At 38.3% G+C, this 24440-nt stretch overlaps 2 protein-coding genes across 4 annotated transcripts; one reads left to right on the forward strand and one right to left on the reverse strand.

The window, feature by feature from the left end:
- Window positions 1-115: 115 nt before the first annotated feature.
- Window positions 116-24125, forward strand: LOC108021138 (beta-1,4-glucuronyltransferase 1). 3 transcript variants are annotated; one of them, XM_070996618.1, is made up of 6 exons: window positions 116-141; window positions 20673-20931; window positions 20995-21860; window positions 21927-22123; window positions 22186-22298; window positions 22355-24125. In XM_070996618.1, the coding sequence occupies exons 2-6, from the start codon at window positions 20680-20682 to the stop codon at window positions 22550-22552; spliced, it is 1626 nt and encodes a 541-aa protein (XP_070852719.1). In that variant the 5' UTR covers window positions 116-141; window positions 20673-20679; the 3' UTR covers window positions 22553-24125. The 3 variants fall into 3 exon arrangements, with proteins under 3 accessions (XP_070852719.1, XP_016945186.3, XP_016945185.3); XM_017089697.4 differs by lacking the exon at window positions 116-141 and adding an exon at window positions 19401-19511 and having other exon boundaries at window positions 20998-21860; XM_017089696.4 differs by lacking the exon at window positions 116-141 and adding an exon at window positions 19404-19511.
- Window positions 4264-5232, reverse strand: LOC108021139 (cytochrome c oxidase assembly factor 1 homolog). Its single transcript, XM_017089699.4, has one exon. The coding sequence runs from the start codon at window positions 5108-5110 to the stop codon at window positions 4466-4468; it is 645 nt and encodes a 214-aa protein (XP_016945188.2). The 5' UTR covers window positions 5111-5232; the 3' UTR covers window positions 4264-4465.
- Window positions 24126-24440: the final 315 nt, after the last annotated feature.

A 24440-nucleotide genomic window follows, 5' to 3' on the forward strand; every position in this document is an offset into this window, starting at 1 on the left:
TTAAGTAAACTGTAGTTAAAATGTGACAACATAAATATTAGTAGTCGCAAATTTTACCCTACTTTACTTTTAAGTTTTTTTTAACCTATTTTACTAATTATATTTTCTTTGTCTATTTCAGCAATTAGCAAAATAAAATAGGTAAGTGTTTATTATTTTACTATCGGTTCCAAACTATTGGTTCTTGCTAAAAATGGAATTTATTGTTTATATCTGCTTCTGGTTATAAAATAGTTCTATAGTGGGAAGCGACTTCTAATGAATCTTTAATTGGCTAAAAATGGTATTTATTGTATACCTCTGCTTCTGGTTATAAAATAGTTGTATAGTGGGAAGCGACTTCTAAAGAAAGAATGCTTTATTGTGTTTGTTTATAAATTAATTTGTGGGGCTCTGAAATGGGGCACGTCTTTAATTTATATCAGAGGAACAGGGGCGATATGAAAGATGTAGTACGTGCCGAATTGAACCCAACAAGTTTTGGCGCTAATGGAAAAACAAAAGCTCTATGCTAATTTAACTGGTTCAGACAAGGAATACAAATATTTGCATTATCCAGCCGTTAAGCATAATGCCTCGCTTCCACCGTATACCAATTTAGTTGGCTGTCCTCGTTAATCACCGCCGTCGGTTCGTTGTCATGCTTTATTTTTTCCGAGCATCGGCTTGTCGTTTTCATTAACCTTAATTAGCGTGTGCCGTTGACATTTGTCACTATCCGCACATAAATGCAATTGGTTTCCCCCCCAATGTTTTTCCTAACTCAGCTGCATCCACGATTATCATGAACATCATCGCCAAATGAGAGTGATATTTTGTGTCACACGTTTTCCCCGTTTGTCTTTTCCATTCGCATTTTGCCGGCTCTCTGGAATTGGCCTGAAGACTGCTGCTGATATTGACCATGGCTGGCAATTGTTACCAACCACCCCACTCTGTCCATTTCGCCTAGTTGCTTTTTGCAACTGGCTGACTGCCATCGCCGTTAGTGTCAGCTGCAAATGAGTTTCTGGGCCGTAAACGTAAAGTGGAAGAGTATAAATGTGGAGACATGGTCCACCGGCTTTCAAGTAATCTGGCTTAGGTTATATAAAGCTGGATATTATGTTTAAATTGTTATAGTTTACTTGGACCCACAATTGATTTAAATGCACCTATCTATAAAGCAAATACAAATGTTTAAGTATATCATTATATATAAGTATAGGTAGGGGAATATTTATTGGGCAAATAGTACTGTAAAGTTCAATATTTTTTCAATTGATTAATATAAAAACTGCGACTTTACAATTTATTTAATTACGCCTAGGTGGCTTACCTTATAAGCCTTATTTGCGTGGTTGCTTTTGCTCTATTTACTTGCCAATGACAGTGGCTTCGGAAAGTATGTCGACCTATCGCTTGCTTTACTGCCCACATGTTTAACTAGTTTTGTGTGAAAATGGCATTCACCAGTAGCATTCGGAATTGCATTGCATGTTGTGCGGTTCATATGACTTTGAACTCAATAAGTGATGATTGGTCAGGTCGATTTTTTTATGACCAGTCGCGAAAACCCAACGATGTTAAACTGGATTAAAATGAGACGAACTGTCGGTTGTGGAAAACTTTCACGTAGCTCATTTGACGGATGCAAAAAAAAACGATTTTCCTTTTTTGTCGTCTGACTGTTTGTCACGTTTTAAGTTTCTTTGGTTTCGACTGTCATTTTTGCTTCCTACACGGGTCTTCTTGGGATCTTGGGTCGCTGTCTTCGTTTTTATGATTCTTTTTTGTTCAATCCATGGCAGTTAGAGGCCTGCTTGTCAATAAAGTTCTTGACACCTTTACTTCATTTGCACAGATTTCTCTGGAAATGACTTTCGGTTTACTTTTCACTGTTTTCTTTTTCAAGCACATCCCATGTAAATTCGATTGGTTTTTCTGCCGTTGAGAAAGCAAATAATCAAGATTTTTGAAGTCAAGATAATAAATATATATATTTATCAAGGTTTACGGCAGATAAAGGGTAATATTCAATGTATTGCGCACCGAGTTCGTTGTACCTAAAATCACCGCTTTGACTTTAACATGTGCGGTACAAATTAAAAGGAGTTCTCAGAAATCTGTGTTGTTTCGCAAATCAACAACAAAATATTGATTTGAGGAGTTACCAAAATTGTACAAAACTAAGATATTGGAATTGGAGACGATATATATATGTGTTAACGGGCTTCAGATAAAGACAAATTTTTCAACAAGTATTGTGAACAGAGTTCGTTGTACCTATAATCACCACTTCGTGACTTCCAATTTGTTTGGTTGAAATTAAAAGGAGTTTCGCAAGTCAAGCACAAAATATTGATATCAACAATTACAATATTTAGAAATGCACAGAATACAATGAAGATAATACAATTTAAGATAATATATATGTGTACTAATGTTATTAAAAAGTACCTATTGTGAACAGAGTTCATTGTACCTATAATAACCACTTCGTGAGTTAGAGTATATGTGTGATATCTTTAAAGGAACTTTGCAAGTCAAGAACAGAATATGGATTTCAGTAGTTACAAAAATTCTATAATATAAATATTTTGCTAACAACATTTATTTATTGTTATTTTTCGCTTTCCTTTTCCTTACTACTGCATAGAAATCATTATTCATAAATGTTATATAACTGACTGAATGACTTGCTCACTGGTAAAACAAAAGCTTAAATACTAAATCGGAATAAAAAATCATTTTCATTCAATTTGCCGCAATAAATGCTTAATGTCTGGGCGAACAAAGGGTACCAACGACCTTATACAAACACACGCATAGAGATATGAATATTTCCCCTTTTTTCTCGAGCCAAATTTAATTGTGCAAACAAAAGCTGCCCATCTCCGGACTACTGGTCACCACCTCCCTGACCTCTGATTCAAGTTTTTGTGTTTTTCTGCGCACGCTTAATTGCTTCTGACTTTAGTGCCGTCTTATTGTTGTTGTATTTGTTGTTGCTTCCTTGTCTTGGCTTGTTGAACTTTCAAGGTAACAAGAAGTGGCAACACAACCCCTGCAGCCCCTTTTTGTCCCTCATTTAATTTCCACGAAATAAAGAAGGGAAAAGAGGCAAATAAAATGTCTAAGATTGCGATTATCTTTTTAATAACATCTCAACAAGGAAGGTGAACATTTCCACAAAAAAAAGTAAATAAAGGCGGGAAACTGGCTATAAAAAGAAACTACAAATATCACGAATTTAATTACCACGCACCCAGATAACGCCCCAAATGAAGCGATAACAACCCGGACAACGTTTGCATTGCTCCCAAAGAAAGTATCCCAACTAAGAACATTGCTAGCTAGATATAATACAATATACATTCAATTTAAACCATTGACTTTGCTTAGTTTTAACGCATGCCTGCATTTCAAGAAGCATATATGTATGTATGACCGACCCATACAAATCCCAAGCCCCCTAATCGTTTCAGCGTTTTGCTCTGAATGTTTTCATGGTCTACCCATAAATAAATGTCGGTCATTTATTTTTTTAATGCATATCATTCTTAAATAACATGATGCTATACTTTTCTAACAACGGCAAGCAAAATACTAAAAATAAACTGCAAATATCTACATGAAATCAAATTCATTTTATTTTACTCGAAACCTTTGCCAAACAGACAGAAGCTGAAACCACAATGTCATTGTTGACATTCTTGTGAATGCCAGAGGATGTATTAAAATGATTTCAAGTAAATTAAAATGTCTACTCTTTGGGGCTCTAGAACGCAGCCATTGTTATCTATTTTAATTTATAAATTTAAATGGTGCTTTTCTCGAAATTATATTGTAAATAAACGAGTTCCATAGTATATTTAACTAAATTATATGTTACCCTTGCCAACTTGATTTATTGCTTATTTGAGATATTGAGATATATATATGAAATATTTTCATATAATAAAAAAAAATCTATTGATTGATTAACATTTTAAAGCAAGCAAATACTTTAATTAAGATATGTTTTTAATTTCGAAAAATTATATTAATAATAGTATTGCCTTCTTTCAAATTCTGAATTTTCAAGAAGGTATATTTAATTTTAACAATTAAAAGCAAAGGCACCATTACTTTTCAAAAATCCATTAAATAGGGATTCTTTGAAGGTATACACTCTACAAATTTTATGTAGTTTTAATTGAGAATGAAAACGTTTTCATTTTATACAAAATTCTTATCAAAAAACTCTTGAATGTTAGCAAATACTTTAATTTTAATACACGGTTTATGTTTATACAAATTATATTATGTTTTTAAATTCGATAGTTTAAAACTTGTGCAGCCTAATATTTAATTTTAACATTTGAAAGCAATGAGACCTATAACTCCCAAATAACCATTCAATACGGATTATTTGAGATTCCACTCTTGAAAATATATCTTGGTTGCCGATTAGACCGATTCCCCTAATATATCACTGCATTCTTCAGCCCTCCGCTGTATGAACGTATGGCACCGGCTCCTGACCCTGTCGCTGGTGCAGTTGTTGTGGAGGATTATTGTGAATACTAGGGGGACGTTGCGCATCCTGCTCCTGCTCCTCGTTCTCCGCCTGCTCCTGTGGGTCGAGCGACTCCTGGGGCTGCTGGGATTCCTCTGTGGAATCAGTGGCACCCGGAGGATCCGGATCACCTTCGCTACTGAGAAGGGCATAGTTCTGGGGTTTCTTGAGCAGGAAACGAGTGTTTGGATGCTGCTTCGTCTCGAGCTCCAGACGATCGATCAGCCAGCCTTGTTTCTGGTTGTTCGTGGCCCAGAAGTAGACGGTGCCCCTGTCCTTGGAACCCTGAACGCTCACCTGCAGCTGGGCCTTGTCCGGATCGCAGCGGTTCTTCTCGTTGGACAGACTAAATCCCGACTCCTTGATGGGCTCCCCCAGTAGGCCCACGGCTCCGCTGTGCTGGCGGAGCTGCTGGATGGCCATCTGGTAGTACTCCGACTGACGCACCCCGTCCTCCAGCCGCCAGCGCATGTAGGCCAGCCCAGAGATGGAGGCCAGTGCCCCACAGATGCACAGGCTGCCCATCGTTCGCTTCGAGGGCAGACCAATTCGCAGCTTTAGAGTGGGCATTTAATCGGCCTCTTTATCGGCTGGATATCACTTTTTGAATTTTGTTTAGGTGTCAGAGGCCTACAAAAAGCCTCAAATGCTTAAGCTAAGCTATCAACAACACAAACAACTCGTTGACAATGATCTCAAACTCAGGTGCTTCAGAGATTTCGAATCTCTCTGTTGGCGAACTGCCGTTTCCCACAGGCAAAATCCCGATGCCATCTCTGGCCTATCACCAACGAACCTTGAAATCATGCTGCCCAGAACGGCGGGCGTTGCCTCCGGATAATTGCGATGGAACTTCCTCCTTGGCCTGGCGAACTGGGAAAAGAACGGCCAGTTTGCAAACGGCGGCTCTGTTCAATTTCATAGTCACCACCCAAAAGGCGTGGACCACAAAACGCCGAAGAGGAATCCAGTAAAAGAACGCAAAACGAGTTTTGTATCTTTGGCTAGCTGTACATAGTAGTTGGCTTTTTTTCGGTCTGTGGGCCAAACAAGCGGCGCCATTAATGACAGTCCCGAAAGTGACCCGTCCAGTGGATGGCCCACGGCTTCGGACCCTTTACCAGGCTGTGCGAATATGATAATCGTGAATAACAGCGGATTTCTGACCCTATAAGCTATATACATTATAGATCAGAAGCTCCGTCCGTATAACAGGGAATCTATTTGGCCTGGAAACATTTTTTCTTTTAGCAGGAACATGGAATTGTATATTGATTAACCGGTATTTAATAAATATTTTGGATCAGTATCTCCATCCTTATAACAACAGTGGTAACTTTAAAACATATTTTTCTTTGAAGGAAAATATAAAAGAGTCTCATTTCATATTCGTTCTTTCTTTTTTATACATCGGGGAAAAAACGTATATCAGACTCTATAAGCTATATATATTTGTGATCAGTATCTTGGTTTTTTAACGGAGGTACACAAAAAAAAAAGAATGAGGATGAATAGAATATTAGCAAGGTAAAAATTTTAAACTCTAATTTTACCATTGAATAATGTAAATGTAACATTAAGGAATGGATTCCTTAGATTTTTTGTTGCTAACCATTCTCTAAAATCGAAAAAGAGGTGAAAGAGGGGGGTATAGCCTAAAATTACTATATAATAGTGCTAGACAACTATATAAAAAAATCTCGGACATAGGAAACCGAACTAAAAGCGACTTAAATTATAATTATTATCAGTAAGGTACCAAAGTAATACGCCAGAATTAATACTGAATTTCGTATAAATTACCTTTACATCTCGAAAACATTTTTCTTCTCTGTGCACTTTTTTGCTTAGAAATGGAAGTGTGTCGTATTGAACGGGCATTGCATAGTAGTTCTTTCTTCTTTTTTCATCTCATTACAGCGGGGCTATTTTTACTTGCCAGGGCCAGTAAAGTTTAGAGTAGAGAGAGGCCTTCGGGAGACCAATGAGTATCCATTTAGGGAGCACATAGTTATTTAAAAATAGTTTTCCACGAACGCAGCCGCCGAGTATGAGGAATGCGCCCATCTCGGCGGTAATCGATAGTCTCGCAACGCCTGTCACGGATGGGAACGGAATATTGCATCTGATACTGGCCAAGAGTGCGGCCTAATCTATCAATGCATCTGCAAGTTTGAATTTCTATAGCCAGCCAGGCTGGCCCGATGATGTTACATTTCTGGCCTAAGTGGCCCCTGGTGTGGCTGTCTTTATCGTGGTGGGATCCTGAGTGACTCTCAGACTCCTCCCCTCTGATCTTCCTCCTCTGGCCAGGAAATGTGACAATTTCTGTGTTCGTTTTTCAGCCTCATTAAGACCTCTCTAAACACAGCCACTTTAAGACCATTTTGGTGTGCTTATCTTTACGACCAAAACTAGCTGGTCTCTGCCCCTTCTCAATCTTTCTACATCCTGGGACTTGGTCGTTAAGTACGCCATATGTTTAACATGACTTTGATGTACTCAGCATGGCGGCCGGAGTAAGATCTTCAATAAATCAAATTACCTTGGTCTCTGAGAACGGGGTAAGAGAAAGATAAGGCTGAGACTCAAGTATTTTCCAGAAAGTAATTCGTAGAGTTTAATAGTCATTCGAGAAGTCACGGGGTTCGCAGGTGTTTTTTGCAGTTTTTAATCGAAATTGTGAATTAACTTTTTAACGGGATGGGCCATATAAATGTAATTGGATGCTAAGCATACTTAATAAGTTTATCATCCCTGCGAAAATATTACCTCAAATTCCGATGATGAGAAATTGTTTATTACATTTTTGTAAAGTTATCCATACTAAAACCCCGACTTTTTGGAACCTGCTCTCAGGAAAGAGTTTTCGAGTGAGTAAGTTTGATTATTTCCTAGAGACTATGACCTCAGTAAGTCGTAAAGATTAATGAATCCCCTCATATAACTCTTAACTTTTTGTTTTCTTCATGTAAGCACATGACGCATAATCCGCGAAAAGACAATTTATCAACTTTTTAATGACAATAAACGAACATGTGGTTTTTGTTTAATTTTAATAACCCAGCGTCAAGGCTTTTTAATTAGTTTTATGCTGGAAACGAGTAAATGAAGCTCAGCATAAATTAAGCAAGAATGGAGGGTCGGCGGACCCTGGGCTGAATCATAAAACTGGTTGCCCGGCTGTCTTCCCAAAGATGAAATATGCAATTGAGCACAACAGTGCGGCAAAAATAAGCAATTGCCGTCTAGTCGGACTAAGATGTTTTCTCATTGTTGATTATATTGCTTGATTTATTTAAATGATTCTGCGTTTACAACACGCGATATGATCAATTCTACCGTCTGCCTATTGATTTCGTTAAGCACATAATTCTCTGGCTTCCTAAACCTTCATTAGCCTAAGAAGGCCTTCAAGGCGCACTAAAAGAATTACCAATTTGCTTAAAATTTTCAAAGACCATAAATTATAAAAGACTACTGAAGATCCCAGGCAAAAGAGGACGGCGCAGTCATTCGTTCAATCAAGCAGTTGTTCAGTCAGCCAGTTAAGCGTTCACTCACTTGGCGATTATTTTCAATAAAAACAAAATAAATATGGCAAATTGAAGGGGCCAACATTAGCAGCCGGCGGTGGAAAAATAACAAAAAAAAAGTTGAAGTAAAAGACTGAAAAAATTGATGGAACGGCCCAGCAAATACATAGTTTGTGCGCCTGCGCAACACGCAATGCCAAAAGAGCAGCCGCCGGCAAAAGGCTGCGGCTGCCACGTCCAAGTTAAACTCAAAGTTAAACTTAAAAGCCAAAGCCAAGGTTTCTGTTTTTGTAATTGCTTGTCTCCGCTCGGCTTCAAGTACGGCCAGCAAATACAAAAAAAATAAAAAAAACAAATAGCAACGACATGCGTCTGAGTAATGTTAGCGCCATAAATAGAGAAGACAGACAGAAACAAGCTGATCGAACGGGGACGGCTAAAGATGTTGGCGATGTGGCCAAGGCGGCGGGCCTGGACCCAACTTATGTTTAATTGCAAGTTGTAAAAATCTTTCGGGGTGGAGCTAATCACCAAGCAAAGAAAGAAGCAAAAACACTTCCCTGTAAGCCAATTGAAGGTCAGGCAAAGCCATGGGAAATATGGTTGCTAGGGTCGAGAATTTTTTATCCCTTGATATGCCAACCAAATTTAAAAGGCATAAGTAATGTTTTTTAATGTAGCTAAACTAATTTAGAAATTAAAAATTTTTTTTAAAATGGTACAACTTTTAGGATCCCAAATATTAATATTTGCAATATTTGAAATATGAACTTTTGACGATCAAAACAAATTACTGTTTTCCAGAATATATATATTTACTAAGTATATACAGCGTAAAAATAGTTAATAAGATTATTCCTAGTCACATTTTACCTATGAACGTGATTAAGATCCAATGTAGGTATTTATAATTTTGGGCGCTGCAAGTAAAGCTTTAACAAATCACAAAAAAAGTCAATATAGACATTGAAATTAGAAAAATAATGTACACTTTTTTCAATGCCCTTATTATTGGTTGATAAAGTTTAGAAATCAAACATTTAATTTGAAATTTCACTCATTTCCGGCATCTTAAATACCAATATTTGCAATTATTGAACTTTTAACTTAATAAAGATCCAATTTAATTTACTGTTTTCCAGGATCTTAAACATAAATATTTACTATGTAATTAGTAAAAATAGTTAATATGATGATTCTTAACCACATTCTTAGCCACGCTAAGTAAAGTAAGTAACAAACCACAAGACGTCAATATAGACCTAGAAATGAGAAAAACCAAAAAATTTAATTACTCCATACTCAAAATTAAGTTGGTTATAAGACATTTCTCTTCAATTAAGTTAGTGTGGCTGCATAGGCTACGGAAGAAACCGACATTTTTGGCTTTGAATCCGAAAATGGCACTTCCTAGTAAATTTCAAAGCCCTAATTAAATTGAATTCGAAGTCTGGATGCTCCCACAATTCAAATGAGTGGCACTCCAAGTGATTAGAAGACACTCGAGCAACATATGCCACACATATCATATAAAGCAACTATGTGTACTGGCTGCCATGTGGTCGATGGAACTGGATACAGCGAAATCAAGTCCCGAACCAACCTCTTCCGCTTGAACTATGGGGATATTATCATATAAACCCGCTGCTGGGTGCCGCTGTTTCGGTTGCTGATACTTTGGCTGCTGTGTAGGAGCTGGGTTTCCATTTGGGAAATGGGCAAACAATGGACACTGATAAGTCCGGCGAAAGAGTGGCGAAGAGCAGCCCCATCGGCTGGCTTTCCTATGCACTCGACTGTGAAATGAAAAAGCCGAGACAAAACACCAGCAGACTGTCAGTCGACAATGCGGAGTTGCAAGCTGGATCTGTGTCTTGGGATTTCTTTCTTTTATCATCGGCTGTCAGACAAGCGGCGGCAAGCGAATCGAAACTGCTTTCAAGAATTTTCTATTTAGAAAATGTAACTATAGTATGGCGTTTGCTGCAAGGGACCGGCTTGCTTTTATTCTGGATTTTATGGCAACAAGTTAATTGTTTCCTTTATGTTTATGTAAGTGCCATATCATGGCTTGACTTACACTATCTACTGTTTCAAGAGCAGAATTTATGGAGTGTAGGTGATCAAAAAAATATATATCAACGTATTTTATTAAAATATGGAACATTGGAATGGAACGGAAAGAAAATTCATTACAATATTAAGAGATTGCCTTTATAAATCAAATCATAATATTTATGAGAAATTCAGAAGGTTTAGATTATTTAAAAATCTATCCAAAATTTTGACAATGTCTATGTTTTCACCAAAATCAAGACCTTTTTTTAAGAATATAATTAAATGTACACACTCAAATTCTTTATAAGGTTGTTAATTGTTAAGTACACTTACCTGTTCGTGTGGCTTCGACTTTTCTGAGAGTGCATTTACCGCACTGCAGCACAGGCAGGAGTGGAAGTCTTGGCACTGCCTCCTTGAGCTCCCCGAGATGCGGCCCCGGATTAGATGACAGATTAGTTAAATGCGCATGAAATGAGGAGCCGTTGGCTTGGTTGGTAGAATCCCATAGCTGTGGCTGCCCCAAGAACGCTTCCTACTTGGCCTTATGACCATACGAGGTTCTTCTCCTCCTAGCCAGCACGCGTCTCTATATAATGTCTTCATTCCGTAATCAGGCGTCGAGCTAAGCACGCGTAAATCGCCCCTATTAATAGGCGTTGTAATTGCCGGTTGCATGTAGATGATTATGGCAGCTCCAAGGCAGATACTTAGATAGTTTTCAGTACCCTCAGGAACCCTTAGAAGTAGCGCAAGTCCCTGCTATATTTAATTTAAATGCCTCTTTTTCTGATGCCACTCTAATTAATAAGTTCATTAAATAAAGCTCTTAAGGGTCGTAAAAGTTCAACATTCAAAAAAATTAGGTCCTTACTCATTAATATGCCTCTAGGGCTTAAATAAACAATGGTTTAAATTTACCTAATGAGACACACTGACCTCTGGTCGTCCTTCAGATAGTTGGCCATGACTTTTGGCCTTTACTTATATTACTGGGACAGCCATAATTGGTCAACACCCGCCGCATAATCGCCCAATCATTCCCACCAAAGAATTCCGTAATGGACTTCCTGGTTTGCTGTTTATTTCTTAACCGCAAGAAAGCCGAGAAAACTTTGGAATTCGCTTGAAATGGCAACAAAATGAACATCTAATGCACCAACTGAATTCAATATTGCTTCTGGAGAAATGTTCAAACGGTTTTACCCTCACTCTTAGTCAGATGGATTGAATGGGAAATCCAATCTGAAACAACCTTCCAATTACGCCCCATTACACCTTATTTACTTATAATGCGTATAACCCCACTTTTACCACATTTCCACACCTACATAAGTGTACTTATTTCCATAAAGCTCATGCTCTATGGTTGTTGTATGTGTTCTTTCACTCCTATGATTTCCACTTCAGTGATTTTGCCCATCCTAATCATTTGCTATTCACAATAATAAGCTTAGTTTGCTGAAATCCTTGCTGATAGGATTGATACAAGATTATTAACACAACAACACGCTGGAAATAAATGGAAAAATCAAATAGCATTGTGTCGACTTGACCACATTTTCTGCAAAAACCCAGAAGGTTTATTAAAGAACATTGCTGTTAAAGAGGAGAATGCTCCACACAGTCATTATTTTTCCCCCCACAATTTCAGTGCAGTTCAGTGAGGAGGAAAGACGTCGAGCATACGGAAAAGCTGTGAAGATGGCGAAAATGTTGAACGCACTTTTTCCATTTGGTTTGCCGTCAGCATAAATAAATAAAAGTGTGCGAGTGTATCCTGGCCGGCTTTTAGCGCTGTTTCAGCTTGTTGCCCGCTTTAAGGCGCTTTCAGGATTTTTACACTTCCCTCCGCGATTCACGTCCTTCGCAACATCATCCTTCGTTCGTTGTCATCATGACTTCGTTCGTGAAACGCACTTTACCTTATGCTTCTATTATATTCATGGTGCGTGTAAAAGTCGGAACGAAAAATGGTTTCTACTCCTTCCCACAAAAGTAATGAACCCAAGCACACGTACAGTCTGTCAAAAGAATATTCCCTCGGTTTTTTTTCTTCCTTCTCCTGCTCCACAAAGTACCTGCTAATTAGCTCTCGCCGAGAGTAAGTGGTAATCATGTAAGTCAACAATTGAACGAGAAATTTCATTAGTGCAGCCGACAATAACAGTGCGAGTATCTCAAGTGCCTAACAGCCAACCTGACTTCTCGATTGCGTCATTTTCAGCACTCCGCGCCCGCTTGGACCAATCCATTAGTAGTCGTTGGAAAATCACATAATGCATGTAAACGATAATGAAAATGACATTAGTCCAGGCCACACGAAAAACGAGAGAGCCAGCAGCAACAAAAACAACAGACTGTACCTCAGATTCACATATTTTTCGCATACCCAAGGGGATAAAAAAAGTTAAACGAGAAGGGGTCGAAAGCGAGGTCGGAAAAACGAACTATAAATACACTTTTTAAATCTTCTGAGATAAATACCTTTATTATTATTATTACCTTTATGGTTTAATTTCCTTAAAAACAAATAAGCTTCTTAAGCAAATCAAGAAGAATCGTTCTCAAATCGAGTAAAAATGGTTCTTAAATCGACTGGACTATTAAGATAGGAAGTCTTCAAAACAAGAAAGAGGTACTCTGCAATATATTGTCGGATCTGATGAAAAATATTACTATTGATTGAATTTCTTTATATCAAAAAGATCTTTTGTGCAAATCAAGTGAAAATGGTTCTGAAACCAATCGTACCATCAAGAATGAAAATCCTCAAGACATAAAAAATATGCATGTAAAATGAAACCAGCATAATGGTAAAATGGTGATACCCCCTCACAGGATATAAAAATAAACAAGCCAGCGAACGAGAAAACGTAATTAATGAAATTAAGCTGACAAACTGCGAGCGTGTGAGTGAGTTGTAAGGGATTGTGGGTATCTATATGGAAATGTAGCTATATGGATTGGTTTAGGTGGGCCACCAACGCATATCGCATTAAGTTTTCCCGCTCCTATTTACATAGCTACAATTTTCCACCCTTCTCCGCCCCCTGAAGTGATAATCGATTCGCACCTGAGTCGATGTGGGCGTGGCCCAGCCTTTGTCAGCTCGGACATGCCGCCACCTGTCGTTCATTATACGAATTAATGTCACGCATTTCCGTTCGATATTTTCCATCTTATATTTAGTGTTCGTCGGGGGAAAACAATTCGAATGCATTAAATTGATTAGGGGCTGCATACAATGACACATTATTGGCAGTTTGGAGTCTGTTGACCTTCACCAACAAAGCAAATCAGAGTTGACATGACTGGACTTTAATCTAAAAATAAAATTAAACCGATGTGCTGGTCGGTACAATTTGATACAAAGAATATTTGTGCATGAAAAGTTAATAATGAGATTATAGGAAAATCCTCTTTGAATTATACGTTGGTATATATATAGAAACTTTTCGTTAACGTTTCCCTCTTTTTTTCTTTTATCATTCGGGTGTTGCGCCAATTTATTGGATTTTCGCTTCATAACTTTAGTTTTTTGGTTGTATATTTTGATCGCGTGATACATGGCGTCGCTAAATGGGGAAAAAATGCCTGGCAATAATATACATAAACCCGCACAAGGTTCTGTCTCGACCGAATTCGTGGCGTGTTTGTTTGCCTTTCGCTTTCGCTACGTCTTTCCTTCGAAGCTCTCTTTTGGCCAAAAGCTTCATTAGTGCCAATGCACCCATCATCGCAGTTTTTGTCGCTGGCAGTTGGCACCAGCGGAGCTCCGAATTGTGTTACGCGTCCATGAGGTCAAAACCAATCGATTTTTCTCGACTTTTATTTTTTCTTCGTTTTTTATTTCATATTCCTTCGTTTTTTTTTTTTTTTTGTTCTTTCTTCGTTTGGCAGCACTCACGTTCTGCCGATAAAGGCATACATGCATTAAAAGTACTTCAAAAATTTTGTTTTCCACGGCACACGCTGCGTATGAGCAATGTGTTTTGACAAATTTGCAGCTCTTGTCACTTGAGGTGCATTCATAATTCGAACAACCACTTCACTACGTCGTGTTTTGCCTAAAAGCAACTCATATTTGCAACAAGAATCTGGTGCCATGCTCTTTGTGATACAAGAGTATAATAGTTGGAAAAGCAAAACCAACACAAAATAAAATTTTAGTTAACTTATATATTAAAAAATCCTTTTATTTTAATTGAACAAGAATCTTGGGAACTTTTTCTTAATAATTTACAAAACGTTATCAACACATAAATTCCTACAGAAGACGACTAGGGACTAATAACCGATATCAACTCACGGGGCTCTACAATAACATATAAAGATTAAGGTTTCTTATGATAAAAAAAATCATTTTTTTCCACTAAAAATTTGCTGCGTCGAAAAAAGTTTTTATTGACTTTAGTAAAAGCAACCATCTATGGACATGTAAAGATAAAACGATGGCTTGATTTGATATTTTCGTGACCGTTGTCATTACTTTTGTGTATGGACAAAATAATTGGATGTATGCCTTTGTATGGGTACAAATGCAGGGTCATGACAAATAATTATAGCAGTAATTACATATTTGTGAGTAAGGAAGGCCTCGTAAAACTAATCGTTAGTTATTCTAACAAGAGAATTAAACGCAAAGTCAAAATCAATATCAGCCATTTTTAGGAAAATTCTTACAAAAGCACTGTCATTAAAGAACTCGATTGCTCCTTGAACCCCAAAAACCGCCTGGTGACTTACTGCTCTACTTATCCCTAAGTATACCTTTATAGGTAATGGCCTGACAATGATGGTAAATCAATAAAACGGGTTCCCACCTAGCATCTATTTATAGATGTCACTATATTTTCTTAGCTTTTTTTTAATGCGATCTGTTTTATTTTAATCACATAAACAAACCTTCTTTATAGGTGCTTGACCTGAAGGTTGATCTTTTAAATAAGATTCAAGAATTTTCAGTCACATTCAGCCCGTTAACTTAAGATATTCCTAAACTATATATTTTTCGCCACCGATTAGCAATGTTAATGAAGTTACTAGACAAGTCCCGTTTTGCGAAGCGAAATCTTTTAGATTTATACGAGACTGCATAAATCTTCTCGAACATAAAACCACCAGAATCGACCGTTGCTAATTTCCACTGCGACCACACCCTCAGTGGAAAAAAAGTTCAACGGTTATAACTCATTTTCCTGCCATTTCCGCTGTCAAAACAAATGAACTTATATAAATTAAATATTTTATGAGTATTTTTATGTCGGGTCCTGTCCTTTAGGGTTTCTTCTTTTCCGCGTATAAATAAACCGATAGCAAACACAGTTCGACAGGTAATTGGACATTCATCAACTTGTGTACGACAACTTAGAGAATCGCCTCCATATCTTTCCGTACCATAAATCTATTTTCAGTGATTTTGACCACCAGACGATTAGAAATACCATCATTAAATGTACATAAAACTCTCGGTTAATTTGTTTATACGCAATTATCGATAATTATCTGTTTATCTATTGGATGGCTCTGCAGGTCATTGTTTGTGTTCCCTTTCAATTATGTTTTATGTTGTGATGTTTTGCCTAGCAAATTGCTGATTTAATTGAATTTTATTGCACACAGTAAATTGGCTTGACAGAGCATAAACTTCATTTAAGCAGGGATAAATTAACTTAAATTAAAATGATTTTATATATAAAACTCTTGTAAAATTTAAAGAATCAACTTTGAGCCATAAGTAGTAAAGCTAAAGTTTTTTCTGGATATTTTTAATGTTTTTTACGTTTGTGCTAAAAATTGAGTTTACCTCACGGAACCCTTACTTAAGTATTCCCTTTAATACACAGAATTTTGTGTATGTTCATTGAACATTATTCATTAATCTTTTCATAATTGTAGCTAAGGTGCTTCCCATCCCAGATGCTGTCCCAATCAAAGGGTATTCTTTTACTAATTTTCGATCATCTCTTTATAGACCCCATTGACCCCACCATCGGGCGAATGCCACCCAATCACTTTATAAACTTCCTGTCCAAAAGTAAGCAGAAACAGAAGAGCGAAACAAACAATGTTTTTTCATAAACGATTTTCGCCTGAGTTTGCGTCAAAGAAATTTCTGAAGGAGGGAAAAAGGCGAAAACGAGAAATAATGAGGCATTCCATTCCACAGTGCCTCCTCCCGTCCAGCTGGAAAAACTCAACGAGGGGCCAGCGCAATCTAATTAGACATAATAAGGCAGAAAGTCTGCGAAGAAAGGGGGTCTTTCGGGCTGGGGTTTGGGTTTGGGTTCGGGTTCGGGTTCGGGATTGGGTTGGGGGGCTCAGCTGAGGGCAGCAGCAGCAGATATGACCAAAGAGTTTGTCAGCTCAGCTCAGCTCTACTATGGCATAGCAACTATAAGTAGTAACTGACCAAACGACCCAGCCGGCGAGGCCTCAAAACAGGCTCACGAGTATTGGCGATCGCAGTGCGGAGTTTTTCCGGCCATCCTCTGTGCTATTAAAATATATTACAGCAGCAATTTCACTCGACTTTATTTTTGCGCTTTAGTTGCGGAGAAGCAGCGTAGCTTTGGCTGCTGTACTCCAAAGTCTGAAGTCTGTATACAGAGAAAAAAATATATGAGAGACATAATGATCCTTTTTAAGAAAATCGGTATCAATTCCTTTTAGATGAAGGGTGTATCATTTTGATATTTTCAATAATTTTGATATTTTCTATCATTTTGATATTTTTGCCATATTGATGTTTGCTCTCTTTTTACTTTTAAGTGTTAAGAATATTGTTGCCCGTTCCTTCTCAGAGTAATTATTGGCGCTATCTCACTCTTTTCTATCTTTTTCGATTTCAGGGAATTTACATAATGATCAATTTGAAGAAATTAGGTTTGATTTCTATCTAGATACAGCATGTATCACTTTTGTATATTCGCCATCTTACTTGTTGCTTTCCTTTTCTGTTTTGAAGGGTTTCAAATGTTGTTGTCTCGTTCCTTCTCAGAGTATTTTCGCTTTTTTCTTTCTTTTTTGATTTGAGAGAATTTTTAAAGAGAGGATGTCCCAGAAATATTATTACTTAATATTACATTATCCTCGTTTAATGGTAAAAATGATTCTTCACAAAATTACCATACGAATATCAACTTCATCCTTACATGTTTTTTTTCTGTGTACTCTGAAGTCTTGGCGGTTATAACTTAATTTTTTATGGTCATGAAAGTCAATTGCAGTTTGGCATTTCTTCGATGGATTTTTCTTCGTTCGCCCGTGGAATCATCGGCATCATCATCATCGTCTCTGTCATTACGAGTTCTCTGTTTGTTACGACTAGGGATCTTTGTTGCCGGGGAAAAGTCGTAACATGAACGCAGCGGAAACTGTGAGCCAAGGAAAAACTAGCACCCGGTTGGCATAGAAAACTATTATGCACATTTGCAATGGTAAACTGTTCAATGAGGAGAACGTATCTTTGCAAGTCTTTTACAATCCGAATTTAATTATTATTACCATGAGGATTCTCAGCACATCCTATAAGCGATTCTCGCTAATCTATCATCTATCTAATCGATAGCTTAAAAATTTGAGGGATTAACAAAGTAAATTTTGGCATAAACATATTCTTGCTATTCCGGTTTCTATGTTTTATCTCGAGGTAACCGGTTATGATCTAGAATATACAATTAGATGAGGCTAAATATAGAATTTTAACTACTTTTGTAAAAAAAACAAATTAAGTCGAGATATTTACATGTGGCCTCAAAAGTCAGGAATATAATTAGCATACCCTTGAACTTTAAGAGTACTTAAAAAATTGCCTTTTTTGAGAAACCCACACTCATTGCTGTATTCAGATCATTGTTACAAACCAAACGTGTGTCGCACTTCATGTTGGCCTTTTTTGGGGCAAAACTTCAATTGGCAAATTGAAAACTCATAAGAATTCTCACGTTTCGCTCCAAATTTTGTAAGTCAGACAACTTTTGGGTTTTGCATAATCACCACTGGCACAACAAGTCCCACACGCCTCAACAAAGTAAAAACCGTAACAAAGAACAGCCACAAAATGTGTCTATGTAAGTAGCTATGAGGAAAAAGAACCTTCAAAACTCATAAACCCATATCAAAACTGTGGGCTATCGAAAGATGGCTTGTCGAAAGTATTATGATGCCAAAAAGTGATCGGTAGAGAGAAGTAAAGCTGTAGATATGTTGCCAAGCGGAGTTGGCCCAGCGGGATTAAATTTGCTAAAAAAGTTTTATCGTATCAACCCGCCGGCAATTCGGTTGTTGTTGCTCAGGCTTTAGTTGGGTCCGTTTCCTGTGCGTAGAGTGCGAATTCGGGGTACTCAAATCTGTGCAAATTCATCATCCGACAGTGCCCCAGAAACACACAAAACCGGTGGCACTTTCGGTACTCTACAGGAGACCCACGCGCCTGCCTTTCATCCGCTTTTACGATGGTGCAATGAACCCAAAACACGGGCCACACCATCTAATAGTTTTTGAATTTCGGAACTCGTGTGGACCCTCAAGGTAAAGACCGCTAATGAATGTCTTCAGTCTTCTCCAGAAGCCACGATTGATTTGTATTCATCTGATCAGCACACTTTGGCATTCGTTTTTTCTCTTGGCAATACCGGAAAAGTTAAGCAACAATTAACATTAAAAATATTTCATGAGAATTTACTTCGTTCCGGGGAAATAATATTTTAAAATATTGTTTTCATTATCTTCAGCTGATTAAGCATAAAAAAACACAGCTCGGCCTTTGATAAATACGTTCAGAATTCAAAGTTGAGATTAAATAAAAACCTAACTTCCCCAAATGCTACGGTTCATCCGGTTTATTTATTTTTAATCTCATTTAACATTTTTTTAAACGCTTGGGTTTTCTTTGGGTGACTAATGTTCGTTCAGATATCAAAACTCGTCGCACTCCCGAGTATTTAATTCCGATGGCATACCCCAAAATTTATGGCAAAACCCGTGCTGGCTCACCTTGATGTTATGCGAGCATTTTTGTATTCATTTGTATTTGTATGACAAAAAATGCAATCAAAATGACATTGGATTTTTTGAACAAGTCCACACCCGCATCTTTTATTAGTGGAAAGCTGAGAAGAGTGCTTGACAAACTGGAACCCACGTAAGCACTTCCTGTGCGACATTTTGTTTGGCTAACTACGCTGAATGATAAGTAATCATGAGCGGTTAATTGATAACGAAGACAAACAATACGCTAGTAGAAAGGGGAAGTACGTCGTTAGCTTACGTTCTTTGTAGAAAACTGTGCCAATTAGGAACAGAATTCAGCAGTTTCTTCTGGAGAGTCCGCGGCTTCAGACCTTTTTCTCCGAAATGGATCCCAATAAAAGGCAAGACACGAATGTAACTCTCGAACACACTTATTTATTGGCCTTAACTAAAGTAGATCACGTTTGCTTATCACAAACCTTTTTTTAATGTGAAACTATTTTTATTGACTTAATTAAAAGCTATTGTTTGAAGTGTTCATTAATATTGATAACGGTGACTTAATAACTATATGACTATCCATCATGGTGATTTGTGATTACTCCATTTCAACAGCAATTTATAAAAGAAAATAATATCACTTAGGTGTGTGATCAGTAGAAAAGATATTGATAAACTGAAGTAGTAAGCGCAACCTCTGAATTTTGATAAATATTACAATGTTTTGATAAGCGTTTCTCACTCGCATTATAAATCACTCAAAGTATGAATACATTTTTTAATTACAACTTATCAAAAAAGGGTTTATCTATACTAAAAATGTATCTGTGTCACTTCAGATATTATCTATCTAGATAGTAAAAACTTCTAAGGTATTTAAAAAATTGAAAATATTGGCCATGCCCAAGATTTGTGAACTTCTGTAGTATTTTATAATCGGGTTATAATCGGCTGTGTGTTTCTCTTACCACATTTTTTCTCAGTGTAGTTCTTAAACTTAGGCACTATAAAACTTCTTAAAAGCGCCATCTGCTATAACGGGTACTTTCCAAAATTCTGCCAAGAGGGCGCTGCCTAAAGTGTTTCAAAACAATACCAATAGGTGTCGCCATGGATGTTTCAATATGTAAACTACATGGGTATCTACATTTTGTCATGTAAATTATTGGTATAAGTATACCCTTGCTAAGGGTATTATAATCTTAGTCAAAAGTTGGAAACGCAGAATCCTATTTCTATTGCAGGTAGTGCATAAGTTAGAAGCTATATCATATAGCTCCCATTTAAATGATCTTAATTTAAAAAAAAAATTAGGACTTTTGAAGTCAGACGACTATATTATATAGCTGCCACAGAAACTAAAGTTTTTTGAACATATACTGATTTTATTGCATGATAAGGTTTTATCTACAAGCTCTCTTTCTTCTGTGGTAATATTCCAATTTCGTACACCCTTCTGAAAATTAAGAAAACTTTATTTAAGCTCATACAATGACCCGGACGAGGTTATCTAGCCGAATATGAATAAAAAGTTAACCACTTTTTTAATTTTCCCCTTCCAGCTACAACATGCGTTTTGAGCCTTTGGGCCAGAAAATGTTCACCCGCCGCAACTGGCTTCTGCGCTGCAGCATCCTGATCAACGTGGCGGTGATCCTGTACATCGGCAGTCAGTTGATGATCGGCGGCGGCAACAACTTTACGAATGGCGGAGGATTCCTGTTGCAGGACCAACAACAGGTGGCGATGCTGCAGGTGGGCTCCGCCGCGTCGGCGGCTCAGGTGCAGCCGCAACAGCCGCCAACGCCCAAGAACCAGAACGTAAGAGATGCCTAACAAACATATTTAAATGACTTTTACCTAACCCCATTTGTATCCCCTCAGCAGGTGGCCGAGATCTTCGAGTCTGAGGAGAAGCAGCTGGTCAACTCCAATGCAGACTCTCCAGCAGCAGCGCCTCAGGCGGCCGAAGGAGCTCCACCGTTGACGAATGACAGTGGTGGAGCAGCCGCTGCCCTCAGCGATCCCTCCCAGGTGGTCGGCAACATTGGAGCCAACGGCAATGCCGAGGCCAACAACACCCAGTCCGAAGGTGGCTACATAGTCACAGGCGATGAAAAGGAGCTGGAGGAGCGGGTTCGATCGCTGATCAACTGCTTCGACCACGACTACCACCAGCAAACGTTGCAGCGTGGTGATTTCTGGGTGCTTCAGAACTATGTGCGGGCGGAACACGGGGACATCAAGTGCCACGAGTCGATCACCTACACAACGCATGCGGACTACACGTTCCTGGACAACCTCATTCCGCTGCTGGAGCGCTGGAACGCCCCGGTGAGCATTGCCATGCACGCGCCGGGCACGGATTTCCAGCCCACGGTGGACTCGATCCGGTATCTAAGAGAGTGCCTGCCCGGCAGCCACCTGGTGCGCGCCTACACCACCTTCCACATCTACTTCGGCACCAAGCACATTCCCAAGTCGGTGCCCAAGCCGCACGACGTCTTTAAGACGGGCTACAACTGCACACTCCCACCGCCGTACTTTAACGTGAGCTCGGGTCATCTGTACAAGGCGCAGAAGAAGCTTCTGTATCCGGTGAATGTGGGCCGCAACATTGCCCGCGATTCGGCGCTCACCCACTTTATCCTGGCCTCGGACATCGAGTTGTATCCGAACCCGGGTCTGGTCAAGAAATTCCTCGAGATGATTGCCCGCAATGAGCAGTACTTGAGACGCAAAGCTCCCAGGTGAGAGCCAGTCATGCAAGGTTATAATATATATCATCCCTAACTTTTATTCTTCTTGAATTAAAGGGTATTCCCATTGGCCATCTTCGAGGTGGAGGAGAACTCTCCGGTGCCCCATGACAAGACCGAACTTCAGGAGTTCTTGCGCACAGGGAAAGCCATACCCTTCCATAAACGAGTCTGCGCCAGCTGTCATGGCGTACCCAAATCCAAGGAGTGGATGTCCGCCAATGAGACAGACGAACTTAGTGTGTTTCATATAGGTACTGGCAATATACCTATATTTTTTATCAGGATTATTATTAATATATTTATGGCTTCGCAGGAAAACGAACTGGTTACTATGTGCATTGGGAGCCCATCTATATTGGGACCCATGCTGATCCCCACTACGATGAGAGACTCAGCTGGGAGGGTAAAAGCGACAAGATGCCTCAGGTGGGTCCTATTGAATATTTGATAGTACAACTTTATAAAATAATATTTATTCCCAGGGTTATGCGCTTTGCGTAATGGATTATGAGTTCCACATATTGGATAACGCATTTCTGGTGCACAAACCTGGCATCAAAGTGCTGAAAAAGGACAATCGACGAGCCATGCTGTCCGGCAAGACGAACCAGCTGATACGAAAGATCATCTATCCAGAACTGAAGATCATGTACGGCATGCGCAAGGGATGTGCGATATAGTAACTAATTCTGAAACCGAGCTGAGCTCAGTCCCGCCAGAACGGGAAGGAGGCGAAGGCGAAAAGACTACAACCAACTTCACTATTACTATTTGCAATGCTATAGATCGGAGGTGTTGACTCTACCGATGCCAATTGCCTCTATAGCATTGGATGCGCACTGCAAGTGTGTGTTTTACAATTAGCTAGAGACTTAGCCCTAGGACTAATAGAGCATTACGTAGTTAGGCTTAGCTATAGGGTCAGGTCGTGTAACGCCATGTGGGCCTATTGGGTTATTCCGCGTTCTGGGTTATCTTTTTCTACTCTGCAAAGCCTTGAGAGCGTGGCTTAAATAGATTTAACGTAGTTAAATGTGGCTTTTAGGTATCATGCTGTGTACTCCATTTACCAGGCCATTCTAAAGCTGGAGATAGCAGCCAGTTAACCAGAGGGTCCTTTGACAAATACTGTTCAACAATCTACGCCTAGAATTGATCCACTTCCATGAACTTTCTGTAAATACAACACCCTTGGAAAAACCTATTGAACCTCCTTCTCTCCGGCTATCAAAGACTTGAGATATAGGAATTTCCATCACTCATAGGCAGTCATTATCAGTTACTTCTAGCCTAGGCCATTAACTTAAGTTATCGTTATTTAGCTGAATTTTCCATATGCATCCATTTACAAGTTGAAGCTAGTTTTTCTTTTCAAAATACTCAACAGAGAAATTGAGAGCAACATTATTTTTGTATTACCAGGGCGAGATTCCTAATTGACGTCGACAAAACCACAGTCTTACCACTTTGTGTTTGTGTATTTGCATAGTAGAGCCATAGATTAAACGATGTTTTCTTGGGCAATGTAGACTTACTGCAATGACCAAAACCTAGATTAGACCGATACCGGGCCAAAACAATTCCAGCGTTAAATATTTGACTTGAATAGCAGAGTAGGAATCATTGAATTGAATTAAATAGACTTTGAGAGTTAAATCGTAAATAGTAATAATGATAAAGTTAAAAGGCTAAAGACAAGTTTCGAAACAAACACAATTACTATTAAAATTTATACAACAAACCACACATTGAGAATTGATTTGTTTACTTACCGCACTGAATGGTAGGCAAAGCAAAGCAATTGATGCAATTGAAGATTACATTTCAATGAGCATAAATGCGAACCGTGATATTTGTACTAGTAAAGCGATATGGAGATGTTAAACCTAATTGATAAGAAATGAGGGGACGATCGGAGGGAAAGATCAGATACCCATATGCATTAAACCTAACGTAAATTTAGTTTTGTATATGTTTTTTATTAGTGTTGAACATTAAGTCAAACTTGTGCACATATAAATGTTAAAAACAATATTGTGAAATCGGATTTGCGATTCGATTTTGAGTGAAATGCTGAAGGTTTTTGTTGCGTAGGCCTTATCGAAATAAAGAAAAACATTAGCAACTAAGTGGTCGATTTTAGAGAGTTTAAACAATATTAGTACTTAGCTGAAATACAGCAGATTTTACGTATGTTGTTGAATATTTAATAAAAGTACATTTTGAAAGTGACTTGGGAACAACATACAACAATTGGTGTTTGTATTTATTTCACACTTAGCACATAAGCTTTGATTTGGCTAAGAACAGGTTAGCAAATCAAGTCTTAGATTTATTCGCTCAAAAATTGATTTAATTACGTATTTTCCATTAGTAAGACTAAAATATCACTAAACATAATGAAAGTTGTTAAAAATGTAGCTAAGAGCAGAATTAAAAACATCAATAGAATACAACAATTTGAAATAAATAATATATTTGTATGATGTAATGTAAAGTGTAAAAGTGCCTTAGACAAAACGAAGAACATAAATTATTTTTAAGAACCATTAATCAGCAGCTGGAAAA

The sequence above is a fragment of the Drosophila suzukii genome, chromosome 2L, assembly GCF_043229965.1.
Source record: "Drosophila suzukii chromosome 2L, CBGP_Dsuzu_IsoJpt1.0, whole genome shotgun sequence".
Taxonomy (NCBI): Eukaryota; Metazoa; Arthropoda; class Insecta; order Diptera; family Drosophilidae; genus Drosophila; species Drosophila suzukii.